Genomic DNA, 20,394 nt, shown 5'->3' with positions numbered 1-20,394 from the left:
TACATGAGTCCTTTCTTACGGCATCTTTGATTAAAGTTCTACTTTCTTCTCTTTTATTTTATTTAACCTTTTTTGCCAGCTGGGTCTCCCTGAGTCTCAGGATCAAGATTAGATTGACTCAAAGCGCACCTACCCTGCAAAATTCAACACCTTCCCCTCCTAATACCACGTCACAAGATTTCTGCAGATTTTACAGATGCTGAGTTCTCTGGCTTGGAGCTCCTGCTTCTACTTTATCAGGGCTGTTTGTGAATGTTTTTTCAATTCATAAAACAAATATTAGAGTACTTATTCTGTGCCAGGCACTGTTATGGGCTCTTCATATTTGACACTGAGTAAAGCATACAGAGTCACTTCTCTGTTTTCTCTCCTTCTTCCGCAACTTGTCAATATGAATGTGGAGCCTGGCTCTATCCTCGATTACAAGGAAAAATGACTGAATCTTACGGAAGGTATTTGTGTCTCCAGTAGCTATCATTGAAGGTTTGAGGACATAACTAGAAGTGGGTTAGGGGGAGAATTAACTTGCCACCAAAATATTTTTAATTACTCAGTATTTTTTAGCCAATCTTCTTTCTCTCCTTTCTTCCTCTCACAAATTGCTACTGTATTTTAATCCACAGTAAATGTGATTCCCACCACCCCTACAAAGGACTTTGCAGGAAATAGACATAAACCCATAATACCCTTTCCCGTGGCTACCAAAATGAGATTGAAAAATTTTAAATTCTTAGCCAAGCGTCATCAACATCCCTAGTCTTCCCTCGGATGTTGGTGGAGTGGGTTGGGAAGGAGGTGCTTTCATACTTCTGTAACCAAGGTTTGGAAGAAACCTCAAGAAATCTTAAGTAGTCAGGACTATATATCATCTATTCATCCATTCATGCCTTCATTTATTCATTCAACATCTTTCATTTAACATCTCTGTGCCCACAAAGCACTGTGCTCATGGCAACATGAAACACAAAGATTCAATGTCCGACTTCAAGGAGATCACAGTCCAGACTTCAACAAGGTAAAAATGATGATTGAACTGGATCTGTAAGAATACATGGAATTCAACAAGTAAAGATTCGGGGACTGAAATTCCAAGTGAAAGAAACAGCCTTTGCAGAGACACAGCAATTTGCATCCGTAAAGTTTTAACTGACATGGCAAATGGTGCAGAAGAGCTAGTGAATGAGGAGCTGCAGGACAGGAAGTGATGGAAAAAGATCCTGCAGACCTAAGCAGTAATACAGGCACCAAGAGCCCCTTCCTTCAAGAACATTCCATGATGCCAGGCATCTCTTACAGTTTAGACTGTCCTCTGTGGAAATTTGACACCTTGTAGGAAAACTGACATCCTGAGAGCCATGTTTGCACTTAACGAGGCCTCAACTTTACATATACCTAAATATACAGTAAGTACTGTAATAGAGGAATCCAGGTTAAATTCTTGAAACCCAGGTTAATCAAAGGAAAGATCCAGTCCATGTATTGTTGACAGCCCTTGCTCTTGCCTCTGCAGTCACAAATATCATATAAACAGAAGCCATATTTATAAATGATCCCAGAGTTCCGAAGTACTAATTTCATTGTTCATTTTGGAGAAAGGGAAAGAGAGAAAAATTTAAATTTATTTATTTTAAATTTATTTTCTTTTGTTAGAGGAATTATTTATTTTAAAATAAATTTCATTTTATTAATTTATTTTAATTTATTATTTATTATTGCTAATTTATTTGTTTTAAAATACAACTATAAATCTTCACAGAACTTAAATTGAAAATAAGTAAATGAGTAAAATTCTATAGTACTAATTAAAAGAGACCTAAATATGCAGTAAGTACTATAATAAAGGAATCCAGGTTAAATTCTTGAAAAAACTGTCATTTTCTGTGACATGGTTTGTTTTATTGTTGTAACTGAAACCATTATGATAGTAAACTATCCAAATTCAAGAAATACATTTCTATTTTCTATTAAATCTTCTCTAAGGAACTAAACTATTTTTAAATGAGGGAAAAAACTCAAACAATTTTATTTTCACTTTTCAAAGGAAAGGTCAGAGTAACTCTAAGACTACTGAAAGAATTATTTTTTAAGTTGTTGGAAAGGTCAGGCAGAAAAAAATATCTCTGGAATTTTTAAATCTTGGTGACTTTGATATAGAAAGTTCAACAGAATAAGTTGTTTATTTACTGAAATATAAAATTTCTTAAAACACATTTGCAAAGACGCATTTGCAATGAAATCTTTACAAACATTTATTATAGATTATACTGTCGAATAAATTAGCCATAATATAGATATTAGATATATATGCACACATCTATATATAGATGTGTTACAAAACATGTATGTGTAACTAAAAGTAACCGATCTATGATGAACTGAGCGTGAAAACAGGAAGAAGGCCTTTAAAATAACAGATGTCCTATGACATTTAGGGAAAAGTAGCATTCAAATGTAAGAAATTAAAAAGAAGTCTGTGTTTTAAAGTCTAGTGAAATATCACAAGGTTTCAATTAATCAGAACACTCAGACGTTAGAGTGTTCTAATTAATTGAAATTTTTTATCACATCAAGATTGACTAAAAGGGGGAAAAAAGAACATGTTGATGATAGATCTTTCTAAAATATACTAGTGTTTCGTTCTACATTACTAAGTGCATATATTCTGTACCTAATTCTTTCTTTGAAGAATGGGGATGTTACGGGCCTCCGGGCTCTTACTCAGTGCATCTTCCCTTACTGATTGGTCTCAGATGTAGTTATCAGAGATGGGGCTGAATATGTACTGACTGTGGAACATAACTTGGACCCTTTAGAATCCTTGAGATGGGCTTGTTTGCTTTTAAATTAATTTTTACTTCTAAACATGAAATTTTCTGGAAAAATTGAGGATACTGGTTAATGAGAATTTTGTTGTACTGTATCTGAGCAGATTATAAGAGTCTAGAAGGAAATTGTGTGGTATTGGTAATGCGGGGCAGGGGGGAGTAATTATAAATGTTCAGAAAAGTAAATTTTGATAGGATTAAACCATGTTAAGCTTTCTTCAATTCATTGTTTATAGGAATAGCTTAAGTGCAGAACTTACGACCTTTTATATTCCTGGGAACCTTTTAAAAGTTTAATAAAAATTGGCATATGTTGATGTGGGAACAATTAGGATCTTAAAGTTAAAGAAATTGATTTTTTTTCCAAACACATAATACCTACCTAGAATTAGTATCAACTTCCATCTGTCTAATAACATATCAGTATCATCTAGTTGCTTTTATTATAGTTTTTGAAACTAAAAGACCATAGTGCATTATTTGGCAGGTTAAAATGAGTTCAGGCTAAATCTCTTATAAATGTTAACTTAATCTCTTTTGATATAAATCTGAGAATTGGGAGGGGGAAAAATGTAGGTGATAGCAGAGAATCCATTTTTAGGAGATTTAGAAAAACTTCATAAGCAACTTAAAATTCATATTGTCAAATTACTCTTCTGCCTACTTATAATGACTTCAGACACAGATTATGGACATACTCTTATTTCCAATATAAGAGATACAGGCAATCTGCCTGAGGTCAAGTGTAGAAATGACCCAGTACCTCCGTGGACTCCAAGACTGTGCACCAAACTGCCCTAGTCTTTCAGAATTAGGAACAGGATATGAATGTGGGACCTATTTATTATTCATCAGACAAACCAGTGAACTAATTACTAGAAATATATTCTTTTGGAACTGCTGAAAATATTTCAACAATTTTAATGTCCTCTATGTTGAATCCTTTCTTAGACTTTGAAAGTTGAAGGTCATTTTTTTTAACATGATTCAACTCTGGTTGCACCTGTTTTCTAATATGTCTCTATATTTGTCAATCCTAGAGCACATAAAATAGTCTGTAAATTAATTAGCAAGTTTATGGTACCTTGGAGTTTTGCAACTGCCACTCCAATGGGCCAAATCCAGACTTGCCTTGGATTTCTATAGTCAGAAGTCCATTAACCTTTTCATTTCATTACAGTGTAGCATTATCAAATTACTCTTTCAAAATAATAAATAGTTCTTTCAGGTACTATAGACTCCCAAATACATATAGAAAATAATGTACTCAGCTAATAGGATTTTTCTGATTTATATAATTATTAGAGTATGTTGAATGCTCAGTTTTACATATGTTATCTATTTGATCATCACAAAAACCCTGCCAAGTCAGTAAAGCAGTTTCAGTACCATTGCCTCTCCTGCTTAGAGCAAACTAAGCTGTGCCAAAGGTCATACAAGAATGGAAAGGGTTTTTCCTGTGTCTCAAACCCTGGGTTTCCAGCTTCGTGTCCATATAAAGTCAAGTTCTCTCTCTCTCTCTCTCTCTCTCTCTCTCTCTCTCTCTCTCTCTCTCTCTCTCTCTCTCTCTCTCTCATAGGTTAGTCTAGTCCTTAGCCACTTGGAGTTAGTTGATAGATAGGCATATGGAATAATAGCCTAGACAGGCAAAACCTAACAACTATTTCCTTCCCCCCATGGTTTGTCAGTAGAAGGAGAACCTCCAAAGAAAGAAATACGTAATATAGATACTGGGACATGAGTCTTGACACAATTCAGATGCTGGCTTCAAAACCACTAGAATCATGACTAGCTGGAACGGCCTACCTGGTTGCCCTCCTAACCCAGGCTCTCATGTTCAGGGGTATCATGAGGGAGAGAATTGGAAGGTTGTTTTTTAGATAAGTACTTACCTGGTAACTTCAAGAGCAAATTTCACACATCTGTTGATAGTTATCATAGTGTCCTACAGATTTGGAATTAATCAGGTCAGTGATTATAGCCAGAAAGTTAGACAGAAAAGTAAAATGTACTGGTACAGCATCAGCATAAATATAGAAATATGAGTTATAGATTTATGGTGATTAGAACAAGGGAAACTGGATTTATTTAAAACATTCAGGCACTCCAGGGGTCCCAATCCATTTAAAGTCCCCTGTTGACATCATCCTGAGGTGACATCTCACACCGTGTTTCAGGCTGTATCTGAAAGCCAGAGATAAGCTGTGAGCTGTGCCCCCAAAATGCTATAAGGGTATTAGCAAGAACTTTGGGAAAAAAACTATCCGAGTTACATGATTACTTTTCAATTGTTCTATTTTGTCCATTGTTTCATTTTTATATACATATCAATTACGTATTTTATCTGATGTGTATATTAACTAATTGAACTCTCTAAAATGTATGTAATTTAATAAACTTTTAGTCGGTAATAAATCTTCCTTTGAGCATTCAGGTTTCAAAGGAAATTTGTTTTTTTTACAAGAAGAGCTTTCACAGCTTCCAGATCTCTCCGTGCTTTCCCTAACTCCTCTCCACAAGATGGGAGAGATTCTTTATTCCCTTCCAAGGAGCCAGGAGGCATTAGGGAGGAGCCCCACCCCCACCCCACAAGGTGCTGATGACCCCAGAGGACTGTCAGGGTAAGCAGAGCTAGAACCCGATCCAGAATTTTCAAATAGGAATTCCCAAAGCCTCAAGCTTCTCTCTTTGGAGCTGTTTCAGGGAAGTCAGACAGATGGGGTACCTTAACCGCAGACTTTCTTGGCTAGTAGCTTGTGAATTTGACCTAGTTTCTGGAATTTACTTTTCCTGAGTTATAGCAACAAAACTGGGACATTTGATGACTGGAGGACAAGCTGGTGAAAACACTTGCGTCTGCCAGAAAATGAGGAAAGCCACAAAGAAGACTACTAAATAGTCAGGTTTCAAGACACAACTCTTGTTCATAAATTAGTAACAGAATTTGCCTGAAACATTCATAAAGGGGATGAATTCCAGTTCACTAGTTAACAGTCCTCCTCTAGAATGAAAATGGATACAGTGTAATTCAATCTTATGACATCTGCATAAATTTGCTGTCTCAATCATTTTGTAACAGTGTATTTAACATATGGTCTTGTCATCTGTTTAAAATAGGAAGAGATTTTATCTCTTTGCTATAAGATAACAACCATAGCAGTTAAAGGCCTCTGATTTGGTAGGGGGATGTGACTTATTTTTTGACTGGGTACGTATATTTTACTTAGTAGGGGCAAGAAGTTAGGGGATACATGTAACCACTGATAAGTAAAAGAGTTTCCCAGTTCATCATATCAATCCAAGGGAAGTTTTACATGCTTGACTACATGTTTGTTTACCTACAGGGATTCTTATTCATCATATTTACTTTAGAAAACTTTCTTATCATAGAAAATGTGGAAAAGACAGGAAAGACAAAGAAATCAAATCTTTGTGCATGGATCCTCCCAAGTTTCCTTACCACTAACCTTCAACATTCCTGATCTTGTATACTACACCAGCTTGGCTACTTTCACACACTTAGAAAGCAAACCTCAAGACCTCTTCTCCTACTTCCTCCCAGAAAGAGGCGATGGCTCACCTCCCCTTACACCCAAAACACCATTAATTAAGCATAATTTAAGCAACCAACCACACTAGTGATGAATGATTCTCATAACATTTAGCTTTCTCTTAAGTGTTGAGTGCAAATAAGATACAAGCAGTCTGGTATACTTGTATTTGAGGGAACATTTTGGCGGGGGGCGGGGGGGAAGTAATCTTTAGGACTTTGTGTTTTTAGTCATTTTCCTTTTTCTTAAAAGTAATGCTCCAAAATGTACCTGTTTTGTAAATCATCTGAAATATTTAGAACAAGAAATTGAAAATAACAATAGTAATACTTAAATTAGGATTACATTTTTTGGTTACATATTCCATCCAATCATCAAAGCCCTCTCAAAATATAAGTAAGAAATTTGGGGGCTGGCCCGGTGGCTCAGGCAGTTAGAGCTCCGTGCTCCTGACTCCGAAGGCTGCCGGTTCGATTCCCACATGGGCCAGTGGGCTCTCAACCACAAGGTTGCCAGTTCAATTCCTCGAGTCCCGCAAGGGATGGTGGGCTCTGCCCCCTGCAACTACGATTGAACACGGCACCTTCTGCTGAGCTGCCTCCCGGATGGCTCAGTTGTTGGTTGGAGCGCGGGCTCTCAACCACAAGGTTGCCAGTTCAATTCCTCGAGTCCCGCAAGGGATGGTGGGCAGTGCCCCCTGCAACTAAAATTGAACACGGCACCTTGAGCTGAGCTGCCGCTGAGCTCCTGGATGGCTCAGTTGGTTGGAGCCTGTCCTCTCAACCACAAGGTTGCCGGTTCGACTCCCGCAAGGGATGGTGGGCTGTGCCCCCTGCAACTAGCAACGGCAACTGGACCTGGAGCTGAACTGCGCCCTCCACAACTAAGACTGAAAGAACAACAACTTGAAGCTGAACAGAACCCCCCACAACTAAGATTGAAAGGACAACAATTTGACCATTGTTCCCCAATAAAGTCCTGTTCCCCTTCCCCAATAAAATCTTTAAAAAAAAAAAAAAAAAAAAAAGAAATTTGGGATTTACCATAAGATCTCATGTATATTTACTTCTTCAATATCAAATATGTTAGTAACATCATCCTCAGCATAAGGCTAAACAAGTTCAAGGGAAACTCATTTTTTTAAGCCAAATCACCGTATAGCAAAAGTTGCTTGCAGGAGCATAATAGAGAAGCTCAATATTAAGATAAAATAGGTTCCAAGTAATTTAGAGCCACAGTAAGGAGAGTAATCCATAATAGTAAAACTTCACTAATTCCGAACTGGTAATAGATGAATGAGAACTGAATGATGCTACTTTGACCATTTGTCAAGAAAGGTTGCTAAGCAACCAGGGTAAATAAGCCTCAGGCAGTTGGTGAGAGTGAGGTGGAGAGGAGCGGTGTTTAACTTTCTCAAAAGAATAAACAATTGGTAAATTGTGAACAAATGGGTCCTGTTAATTAGAAAAAGCCTTATCTGTCTTTTAGAGCAAATTTTAAGCATCTTTACTTAGTAACACTTTATTAATTTTTTTCCCCTTCTTCTGCCTCCCCCCACCCCACTCTGGTTCAAGCCTTTGTTTCTAGGTCTGGTTGTATAGGACACAGCTCCCTGGGCCCTGCTGGTATAATGAGCCTTGCGCTCCTCCACCCACCCCCACCCCCCCACTGAGGCAGTCGGTCACCGGTTATCGGTGGGCGGCTCACAGCAGATTTTATTTTAATAAATTTTTATTTAGATGCTTGAAACTTTTATTTATTGAAAATCTAATTGTGACTTTTATCTAATTCAGAATAAGCTTCTGTGAAAGTTGGCCATATTATGTGATTTCAGTATCTTAAGTAATTTGGAAAAGCTATTCAATTCCTGTATTTATCGAGTAAACTGGAGTGTCTATTTTGTGCTTACAGAGAACTATACCAAATAATACAAAATGTCAAAGGAAATAAGCACAATCTTTGCTTGCACGAGGCAGTTTCATGGATGCGACATGAAAGAACATTTTACAAAAATAAAGAACTGTAACAGTCCAAGAGAGGAGCTTAATCTGCATGCACAACTCAGGAATTGTGGGCACTGGGCAGGTCTGTTCCTCAAATGACCCACTGTGTACTGGAAAAAATGGCGAGGAGTGCTTTAGAACCAATTGGTAACTCTGGTCATTGAGGGCCGGCTTTGAAAAATAAAAGTGGAGACACAGGTTGACTCACCTTCCTCAGAAGTGCTCCTGGATGGTCAGGAACACACCCTGAGGCAGGAGAGAGTGACGTAGTCCGGCCTGTGGTCTGAGGGAGACATTACATTTTAGGAGTCGCATCAACTTTACACACCCATGTTTACTGACTCAGGCCTAAGTGTGCCAAGTTTTCTGAGCATGTCTAAAGAATACAAGATGAAAGCTACTAATTAGACACTCATTAAGATTTGTGAGTACAATAGTTCCCGCTGTTTTGCAAGGGATATATTCCAAGCTCCCCAGTGGATACCTGAAACCTCAGCTGGTACCAAACCTAAAATATACTATAATTTTCCCTCTACAAACATACCTTTTCACTTAAAGAAAGCACCTTCCAGCTTCTCTCTGGCATATCCGAATTGCCTGAATCACTACTTTTGAGCGCTGGGGCCATTATTAAGTAAAATAAGGGTGACATGGACACAAGCCCTGAGACACTGTGACAATCAGTCTGATACCTGAAACAGCTGAGGGACTGACGGGCAGGTAGCAGACACAGTGTGCATACGTTGGATGGAAGGATGAGTCACGTCCCAGGCAGGCAGGGGGATGAGGTTGGCGTGAGAGCTCATCACGCTACTCAGAACAGCGTGCAATTCAAAACTTATCAATTGTTTATTTCTGGAATTTTGCATTTAATATTTTCGAACTGCAGTTGACCACAAGTAACTGAAATCACTGAAAGCGAAACCATGGGTAGGGGAGGACTAGTGTTCTGTCAGAGGGTCCCTGGATCCTAGCAAAAATACTAAGCAAGAGCAGCAGCAGCAGCGAAGGGGTCTGTTAGGACGAAGCAGCCACCATAGAAGTGGACAGGGAGGGGGTGGGGGATGTGAAAGCAGCTGCTGCCAAAATGAACCCCCGAGGGAGGTGACAGAGCGATGAGCTCCAGGTACAGCACAGCCACCTCAGGGTGGGGCGCGGCACTGCTGCTGAGAAGACACCCACCCAGAGTCTACTTATGCACCAGGCACAGTGGGCGCAGTTCATAGGGCCCAAGATACTGTTAAGGGCCCATAAAAACATTCTAATTTTAATCCCTCTTAAAATGAGAACCCCAAAAATAACTCTCATAATAATGAATGTGTAACAGTAAATCTGGTCTGGACCAACGCAGTCATCAAACACAAGTTTTAATATCTTTTCATGGAGGAAGGGGCCCATGAAGGCAAACGGGCCGTGAAAATCATCATGTCCCCCAGCACCCATCTTTCAGGTTAGGGAAAGCAAGCATCCTGTGATGGGCTTGGAATCCCAGCTACTCTCGTTGGGGACAGTTAAAGTTAAGACCATGGAGTGCGACCCATGACTTTCTCCCACTACATTCACAGTCGGGAAGGGTCTAACAAAACGTGCCCATTAGCACATAACACAAACTGAGGGTACAGGAGTTATTTAATAGAATGTAATTAGAGTCACTCGTCACTCATTTCACACAGCTTCCTAGAAAAGGAAGAGTGCACAGAAAAACAATACTGGCGGGGGAAGAAAGATGGTGAGAAATATATGGAAGATCAGTTGGCAGTCCTCTGTTTAAATGCCCTGTGCCATTATTTTAAATAAAAAGGCACCAAAATGTCTTCACTGCAACATTACTACCCACACTAAGGAATCAGAAATCACATTATTTCCAGCTAAAAACAGATCACTGAACCCATGTGAATTTATTATGATTTGTGAATTCCACATCAGAATCTCTGGTTAAGAAAAGACAGAATTCTATTCATGCTTCCCAATTGTTTACATCTAGATCTGTGGTTCCTTTGGAATGTCTAGAAATAAGGATTGACCTGTATGCTCAGATTTAGTCCCATTTGTACCACTTTTTAAATTTACGAAACATTCTGTTGTGGGAAAATGAGTTAAAGACAAGGGTGCTGAAACCAGCATGGTCTGAACCCTCCTCTGTGTTGGAAGAAATCTACAGGAAACCAATGAGCTGGGAAAGAACACCATGTGGTAGTTGGGGATTGGCAGCGTTCAGAGGATACTGGGCAAATTGCTCTAACCTTTTCCCGTGTTGGAAGTTTGAAGAGAGCATGACACTTACTGTGATATTTACCATCCTGAGTAAGAGAAGCTTATCCTGGCTCTGCACATGACAGACAGAGAGAGATAAGCTATCAGAAATTAGCCTTTGGTGGCCAGTTTCCAGCAAGTGCGTTTAAGTTCAGGATCCAGAATTTATGGGATATATAATTTTTTTAGCATATGTGAAACTGAATACCATTTCATTTTGAACCAAGTTGCCAAAATGTTATAGATGGCAGACATTTAAGAAATGTATTCAGTACATTCACACTTGTAAGCTTGATGGTAGTTTGTCCATCCTTAAAACATCCCTCCTAAAAAAAAACTGTTTGATCTCCAATAATGTAAAGGTAAAATTTTGGGGAAAATGAATGAAAATGTCAGGCTTGTTATTTTTATTGTCTTATATATGGTTTTTTTTCTCAATTTTTGGCAATGGCATGTATTATTTTTGTAATCAGAATAAAAGGAAGACTATTTTTTAATTCATACATAGATATTTTGGGGTTACCAGAGATGCCTACATTGTAGTCTTCTACTTTTCCCCTAATTTAAGATATCTCCCTCTCTTCTGTTTAATATCTCTGATAGAAATACCCTGGATTATTGTTGATAGATTAATAAAAATAATTTCTTTAAATTACTAAGCTTCATATAGCAGTAATAGAATCTGCAACTAGAAAATTGCTTATGAATGGACTATGTAACCATGGCATTACATACTTTAAGTACTCCATGTACCCAAAATAGTGTTCAGAAAAATCCTAGTAAAGATGGCATTTAATAGCATTGAGTTAGCATTTAATCTGAATTAGAGAGACGCTAAATCTTACAAACCTAATTAAGATCTGCAGAATAAAAAGAAATGTGATACATGAAATGCTTAGGTTAGTTTTCCACGAAGATAGAAGAAACAGAAACATTTTGGTAGAATTGTGCTGATGAGTGAAATTATGAGTGGCTGATTCTTATTAACCACTGCAAATTGAAGAAAATATTTCTCAAAAATGTTTGCTTGATCCAGACTCTGTCATTACACCAAGAAGAGGTTGCTGCCCAAAGCTTGAGTGATATCATAAAACAACCTGCATATGTGACAGTCAGTAAGGGCTGCTTGGAGAGCCCTCCAGCCCTCCAAGCCGGATGACGACGTAACAATGTAGTAGAGAAGAAAGCTGGGAGCTGGGTCTGGGTTCCCTATCCTGGCTCAGCCACATACTAGCTTTGAGGCCTTGACCAAATCAATCCATCTCAGAGCCTCAATATCCCGAACTACCTAGCAAAGATAATTGGAATCCCACAGAGCTCTCATGCAATCAAACAAATAAAAACACATAAAACACCTAACAGAGGAGGGCCCAGCACATAGCAGCTTCTCCAAATAATGTAGTTCCCTTCCTTGTGAGACAGGTCTGGGGCCAATACCTCCTCATCTGAAGATATCTGGTAGCTTCATAGCCTGGTATCCAGCCTGAGACGATCCTGTGACTTCCTATACTTTTTTTTACTCTGTTTCTTATATTCTATATTTTAAAAAACAGAAGGGAGCCAAAACTGGGTTTGCTTACTAATGCTAGTGTCACTTGCTATACGCACTGTGTTTCATTCATTTATGCCTGTCTTATAATAGAAGTTAATAAAAGATTATTCTCAAGAATTATTATTTGTTAGAAAAGCTATACTTTTATGTGTTTCATTGGTAAGGGAACAAAATGATAAAACAAACAAAGAGAAATATCAAAGAATTTTCTACAGCAAACCACCAAGAAAAATAGAAGTTACCCCTTATGTTAATATTGTTTTCCAAACAGTCAAAAATATCTTACGAAATTCAACAAGGTGGTGGGAAAAGGTGATTTTGAAATATTGTTTGAAAAGAAATAGGCTGAAATAATTGCTGGAGGGTGTCACGATGTGATAATCAGCTTATACAATCCCACTATTCTCTTCTGTCACTGCTAAGAATGACATAAAAGTATCCTGGCTTAATGTAATCTACATCCACTTACATGCCTGAGTGTATATTCAGTCAATTATTTTACTTTTACTGTCTTCATGTTACTTCAAATAATAGATTAATATTTTCCTTCGGTCTAGTTGTATTTAGAAACTGAGCTTGAAGTCTGGATAATTATACGCATAGAGTTCTTAACAATGTTTTAAGCCGCTGACTTCAAAAAAGGAAAAAACCTGCACAGTTGGATTACTGTCAGCCCTGTAGAGCTGCTGATAAGGAAAGTTGTGTTGTTTTATGAATTAACAAATCAATTATCAGCCGGTTCTGAATTTTAGAAATGTTATGCCACAAGGTAAATGGACAAGTCAGAAATAACCCAGCTTGATTTGAAGATACCAGGTAGAAGTGGCAGTATGATCTCGGGGACTCCTTGGTGTGATATTTGAGTGTATTCACTTGATTTGGCAGTGGTGTTAGACGCTCTTTGGAATCCTGGAGATGTCACTGTGCCAGACCTTCCTGTTCCGTTCTCGGACTGTACCACACTTGTGAAACAGTGAGGTTCGTGGGGTAATAACTCAAAAGCCAAAAGGCTATAATGAAAGACCTTTGTTAGCAGGCTCTAACCTGGGTGTCATGACTCTTTTCAGGTAGTAGGTGTAACCTTGAAGAAAAAGTGGCACTGTCTTCAAAAAAGTGACCTGACTCTGGCTTTGGTGGGTTTTTCTGCAAGAAATAAAAAGCACCGCATGTGTTAATTATATATCCTTTCTAGCTGACCACTGCTTTGTTCTAGAGTTCAGCATGAAAGGACTAATTTTTGTTTTGTTTTGTTTTTGTTTTAGTAAAATGGCATGTCCGTTGCTAATTTTAGCTATTATAGTTGCACATGTGAAAAATATCTATATGTAGTTTGTGGATTGGTAGCATTTCAAATAAATAGTATGTTGAAATATTGACCTAAAAATGTTTGAGATGCTTATCAGTTGACATTTTTTCCTTAGCTCAAGAAAAGAGTCTGAAATATTATTCTTAAAAAAAAAAAATTATACCTTGTAACATTAGATTTGTTATTTTAAGTATATTAGGAATTTAAATGTAAGCATGCCACTTTGTTATTGCTATACTATTAGAACTTCTTGGAGCATGGAAAGAATTCTTCACAAATGATTTTGCTCTTTTGAAAAAAATAAACTGCAAAAATATTTATTAAACTATATTTAGTCTGTAAATGAGTGTAGCTTATAAACGTATACTAAGCTTATAGTATATAATGTTCCATTTAAATAATTTTTGTTTTGAAAAAACATAAAATAGCTTCACAGTGCCACAGTAAATCTTTTCCCAGAATTCAGAATTGTATGTATGTCTATTTTAGGAAGTTCACATTGCATCACTAAAAAACCTGGGATGATTATGCATTCCAATTTTTTATGCAATAAATCATTTTCCCTTTATTCTTCCAGAAGTCAGTTATTCTAAGGATTGTGGCCATATAAACTTTTCACAACATATATGATAACTATAACTGTTATATCTGATGAATAAAATCTCTAGTAGTTGATATTCCATCATGGAAATAACACATTATCATTCAATAATGCTAGTTCTTAAGTCAAAACAAACCAAAGAAACTTTCAGCATTATAAAGAGATTCACACATTTTTAAAACTTAGTTACTATATAGACAGATTTTCTTTGCTTTCTTAAATAAAATTTACCCCATTGCACTTTAGAAAGGCAATGCCTGAGAAAATGGACAGTGTTTTACTTCCCAGAGTAAACCTACCTTCTAAATACTTAAAGCCCTGTGCAAGCCCATGATAATAATATAGTTCTATCCTTTTTAGTTGCATAGAAACTATCAAGATTCGTTAACCTTTGGAGTTAATATTCACCCTAGCTCTTAATTTCCTTTCAGACAACAGACCCCCATATGTCCATTTTAGTTTCTTTGCCTATGTTATTTCTGTATGCTACATTTGTATTTTAAGTAAATTTACAACACAGCACATTTCATATGTGCTCTTAGTATAAAATCATTTTCTCCAGGGAGGCTCTGCTCAGAGACCTAAGAAAATGGAAGGTTTTTTTTGTTTTTAAAGTGCTTAATTATTTAATTTTTACATAGTATGACATTTTTCTAATTGGGTTGGGAAGGTGATATTTTGTGTGCTTTTTTTACATTATGCCATGTTCACTCTCAAAATCTTTAAAACCTGTTCAACCAAAAATATAGAAACCAGTATACCCTTCATAGCCCACAATTCTGCTTATGAGACAAAAAATGTAGGGAGATATACATATCTACATCTATATTTATATCTATATCTATCAGTGCCTCAATTATTAATCATTCTTTATTTACATCTGGATTTATGGGATTTTCCAATTAAAAGACATTCTAAAATTGAAGTTCTTTGGTTTCAAAAACATTGAGAGTTACAGTTTTTTTTTCATACCATCTCCACAAAATAAATAAGTTGGGTGAATTCCTGTGATGTTAAGCCACTGAAAAATTTTTAGAGGTTTTATGGTACTTTTATTCTTTTTATGCCCAATCTCCTCAAAAATGACAGACCCAGAGACCACCCACCAAACCTTCTGTGGGAGTCAGACCCTGATCCTAATTCTTGTCCCAGACTCGTCACCCTCATTCAAAACTTTTAGGGATTATATAGGAATAATTTATAAATGAACATAACAGGCAATCCATGTTTTTAAATCGATACTACAAAAATTATGTTCATGTCATGTAAATTGCCTTAAAATATATTATACATATAAAATACTATGTTAAAATTAAATATAATATGTCAGCTGTAAAGGTGACAAAGTAGCTAACTAAAAGTTCACAAATAATCTTTTTTCAGATTTCGTGTGTTTTCTCCTCAGCCAAAAGCCTCAAGATTCACTTGCAGCAGCCTACCTCTTCATTTATGTTGGATTGCTCTTTAAACATTAGAATATCTTGTAATAAATCATAAGTTAAAGATTTCTCCTGATACAAGTCATTGTTGATTTCACTGTTATAGGGAAAAGGCTCTAGGGCGGCAGATAAGGCTGTTGCCATGGTGATGAAGGAGATACCGAGGGAGGAGTCTGCTGAAGAAAAGCCCCTCCTTACTATGACATCACAGGTGGGCAGACCCGTAGGGTTCCTGTAGGAAGCTGACATATGTTAATATATCAGACGTTGTGATTTATAACTAGAAAAAAAAACATGAACCAATTTCTTAAAATCCACAGTTTCAATGAAAAAATTATATAATATAAAATGAAAACCAAAATTGCTAAAAAAAAAAAAAAGGAAAATTCCATCATTTAGTTATTTATTTGTGAATATTAATTTTCATTACTTAACTTTAGTTTAAAAAAGAAAATGTACGTGCAAGTAAAACATGTTGCTTCTTTATAAAGGAGTCTTGTTAACAACTTTGAGAAAGAAATAATTAAGCTAAGAACAACAATTTGAAGAACAACAACCAAAAAAATCAAATTCCTATGAATAAATACAAATTATATTGTATACATATGTCAGTTTACCAGTAGGATATCTAAATTTTCTTAAATGTTAAATATATTTATGTTGTGACTATGCATACTACATATATGTCTACACATATTTATGTGGATAACTAGTTTACAGGAATGAGCCAGAAGTCCCTGAGTCCCCCTGCAGAAAATGGCATCTGTGACCCCTCTTATACTTGGTGACCTTGACAACAAAAATATCATCTCTATTATAAGCACATGAGGGCCATTTTCAGCATTTATTATAACAAGTATAGAAAAAAGTTTGCATTTATATGCAAAGACATGCTGAGACTATGAATCCTGTATGATCTCAGGGACTTTTGAAACACCCTGTAAAATCCACATAAATATGTATAATATATTCATCACCACTCTGTGGAACTATCAGTTTTAAATTCTTAAATGAAAAATATTTTTACTTTCATTTATCTTATGATTTAAATAGATTGTTATCGTAAACATTTCTTTTTTTCCATAACGCAATAGTAAGTGCAGTGATTCAGTTCCAATTATATGAAAATGTCTAGAATTAGAGAAATGTCCATTTATAGTCCTCATATCAAAAGCTAAATTATGGCAACTTATTTTTAGAGTATCATCAGATCACATCCCCAGCTGTTGCCAACATGTGTGGTTTTATTTTATTCTAATCACTATGTTGTAAGTAATGAAAATTATAACAACATATAACATCAAAATTGAATATTAGAAAAGTTACTAATGATTCCCAGGACTTTGGGATAAATTTCATGTCGCGAGTTTTTATCCGTAAAGAAGAGATGCTTCTTCCCAATGACACATAGCGGTAGTTGGAAAGAAATTTGCTTAAGATTTGCCAAGGTCTCCATTCTTTGCATAATTTACACAGTAAAACATACAATTTTACACTCATCTCTTGCCTTTGGTAGAATCCATGTCCAAATATTCAGTCCATAGTTTCTCAGGTGAATGCTAAAGGAAGTGAGAACTACTTAAAATTATTGGCTAAGGACAGAGCCATATATATCAGCAGATAATACCTATCAAGATTTGCAATTGACATAGTTGTGCTACAACATATCATTTCAGGGCATCACAATTTAGGGCAGACTCTAGTCTCCAAAATTCTTTTTCCCTAAAACTATGCCTTGCTATGTGCTTCCCAGTAATCCTTTTCAAATGTCCAAAGTTATCATGATCAGCTAAGCTTGAATTTAAAATTTAATGCAAAATAATATTTTTTGTTTTTTAATTTAGAAAACAAATTGTGATTATTACCATTTTCTCATATTCAGAACATTTGTGTGTACCAAGTTCCTTCTTTAATCCCTGTCAAATGTTGCATTAACTGTTTCTGAGGTATTAGTTACAATTTTCCTGCATGAAGATTATATAATGCTTTCTTTGATGCATCATATTCTTGTTGCATACTGGCTAGTTTATGAATCAGCAAACAGTTCTGATTCATAAAATGTAATGCACCTGTTGTGTTGTTAATTTTATGGAATTAATTCAGTGACAGCTGTGATACAATTATTTCTCAGTCAAATGCAGTTTTATTAGTTGATATACTTTTTCCACTATACACAAGTGGCTTCTTCCCTGCTATGCACCAGTGGCGTGCACAAGCCAAAAAGCAGCAGAATGATCTGAAAAAGTGAGTACTTCTCATGGCACCACAGCATCCAATCCGTGTACCATATACCACATTCTTACTCGTGATCCTGTGTGAATGTATTAGTGTCTTGAAACATGTTTGTCCCAGTGTCTCCTGCAAAGCCCCTAATTACATAATGCAACATACTGCCGAATACATCGACTCATCTTCATCACTGGTGTGTTGATGCCAGCTGCTCATTCATAGATCCAGATACATCTGAAGCTAATTGCTGCTATTTCGATAATGTCCTGTGATAGAATAAGTCCTCGAAACACAGTCCCTCACTTGTTTAGCAACTGCTCATTCAACAGATTATTATAAGCATAGTTTCCTTTGAAACATTTTTTTTTTGTATTATGTGATTATTACAATCACTTGTACAGGAATTTAGCCAAACATACTCCCGTGAAGTCATTTATAGTACATTGAACATATTGAACAAAACAGTAGAGTTGGCCAGGTAACGTGAACTTGGAGATTGCTGAACCCCTGAGAATTGCTCTTTTTGTTGAATTTAATTATTAATTCTGTATTAACAAACAATATGTCCAGCACTTTATAAAAGCTCAAGTTCATGCTGTCCTAGACTAACACTTTAAGTCAAACAGTATGTAAACAAGTGTGCATTGATGAAAGGATTGAAGGAAAGACAAAGATGTGAATTGTCAAGTCTTTGAGGAAAAGGTTTCTCTAGATCTGTGCTATTCAATCCAGTAGCCACTAGGCATGTGCTTATTGAGTACTTTGTCACTCCCCACAAACTCAGACGTGCTAGTAGAAAATATACACCAGATTCTGAAGAAAAGTCTAAAGAAAAGTAATGTAAATTAGCACATTAATAATTTTTATATTGATTACATGTTAAAAAAGATAATATTTGGGATATATTGGGCTAAATAAAATATATTGCTAAAATTATTTTCACCCATTTCTTTTCACTTTTTTTTAAATGGCTACTAGAAAATCTAAAATGACCAGGTTCTCATTATATGAGCAGCACTGCTCTAGACTGTAATAGTATAAATAAATCCAATTTGAGGATAGAAGAGAAAACTGTGTGCCAAAAATTGATTATATTATAGAAAAAAAATCTGTTCTTTATGAGAAGGAAATGACCTTAGTGAATATTTTTCTCTCATAAAGAACTTTCAGCAATTTTCATTTTAACCACTTCTCCTGGTATTTTTTTAGCAAGGTATAGCCCATTCATTTTTTTCCTGTAGAGCATGGTGCCTTAAAACAATGTATTCCAAACTTCTTCTTGTTAAGGGAGTTTTTGTTTGTTTGTTTTTGTTTTCGTTTTTTTTTTTTTTTTAAGCAAACTTGGCCTTTGTTTTTCTATCTGCCCCCACCATCTTATACCTCGATATTGATGTAATTTTATCTTTATTGTAATAAAGATAAAAAGAGTAATGTCCTTGATGGGTAAAAACATTCTCAAGGCTACTAAATATAGCCTTGTTTCGATTTCTGTTACTAACTTGAAACAATTGCTCTAATTATGTTCTCCTGCCTGCCCTAGTGTTACTGCTATTCAAGCTGTAAACAGTAATATCTGTTGATTTTCCCCATGAATAGATTCATATTTTATAAGTCTAACTATCCCGTCAGGAAAAAATTTGTAGTCAGTTGGTCGATATTTAGATCAAGTCAAAGAATTGAAAGTTGTCACATGGTATCCTTTATAAGAAGATCCACTGGGACTCCTATACTGTCTAGGAACTGGGGGTGAGGGGGCAGAGTGGGGGACAGAACTATTTCTCCTATTAATTCATAAAAGATTAATTCTGTCTGATGTTAGAGTTCCCATGGGAAAGCTCCCAAAGTCTGAATACTTAAGGGACTCATGGTATTGATTTAATTGTCTTCAATGAATTGAGTCAACTAACTTAGTTTTGGTATGGTCACTATTTTCATGGGTATTGCACGAATATCTAAACTCAGATAAGACTCATAAAGCCACGAACAAATAGCTCAGTTACAAAATTATGAACGAAACCTACTTAACAAATGACATGTGCTTTGAATCAACAGGGGGACAAATAATAAAGACATTTTCAAAATGCATAAAGATATACTTATTAAAAGCATATTTGTGGTTTTATTTATATTTAAAGAAAACAACCTTAATATTTTTCTATTGTTTAGATGCAGTAAAGACATGATATTATAAATTTTTTAAATCAATATTACAAACGTGAGATATTTGCTAGCTGTTTTGTAACTTATTTACTTCAATGTTTTAACTATTAAAATTATTCTTTAAGTATTAAAATGTTTAAAAATAAAAATAGAATATTTTACTTTAAACTAAAAAAATATTTGAGATGATCATCTAAAGTGTAAAATTACAGAATAATGGATTGTTATCCTTTACAGACCTTGTTTTATCATCTAAAATGTAGTTTGGTCTGAAGTTAATTCGTAGTGATATAAATTATAATCTTTAGCTCTTTTTTTTTAAATGAAACACTTAAGCAATATATTGGTTAAAGATAAACAAACTTAGATTTCAATCACAACCTAAGTTACATAAACATATACTGAAACTTAAATAACAGGCAATATTTAAAAGCAAAATGTTCTCCTTTCATCTTGGTTAAATATTCCCCTGTAG

General features: G+C 35.8%; 1 protein-coding gene across 14 annotated transcripts in view; it reads left to right on the top strand.

Annotated features, from left to right (window-relative positions):
- PEX5L (peroxisomal biogenesis factor 5 like) overlaps positions 1 to 20,394 on the top strand; it is a 203,524-nt gene that overhangs the window by 106,279 nt on the left and 76,851 nt on the right. For 4 of the 14 annotated variants that reach the window (XM_088794544.1, XM_088794540.1, XM_088794539.1 and 1 more), the window contains 2 exons: positions 13,252 to 13,317; positions 15,637 to 15,741. The exons of 3 other annotated variants lie outside the window; for them this stretch is intronic. In XM_088794544.1, coding sequence (XP_088650670.1) covers positions 13,252 to 13,317; positions 15,637 to 15,741 — 171 coding nt within the window. Of the gene's footprint in view, positions 1 to 13,251; positions 13,318 to 15,636; positions 15,742 to 17,708; positions 17,775 to 20,394 lie in introns of all 14 variants that reach the window. 7 more of the 14 variants (XM_088794546.1, XM_088794549.1, XM_088794543.1 and 4 more) reach the window with 3 other exon arrangements.

Source organism: Rhinolophus sinicus, chromosome 17 (assembly GCF_057876585.1).
Source record: "Rhinolophus sinicus isolate RSI-liver-muscle chromosome 17, RSI-T2T, whole genome shotgun sequence".
NCBI classification, from domain to species: domain Eukaryota; kingdom Metazoa; phylum Chordata; class Mammalia; order Chiroptera; family Rhinolophidae; genus Rhinolophus; species Rhinolophus sinicus.
The sequence above is the reverse complement of the archived record's forward strand: the minus strand, read 5'-3'. Positions and strand labels throughout refer to the sequence as shown.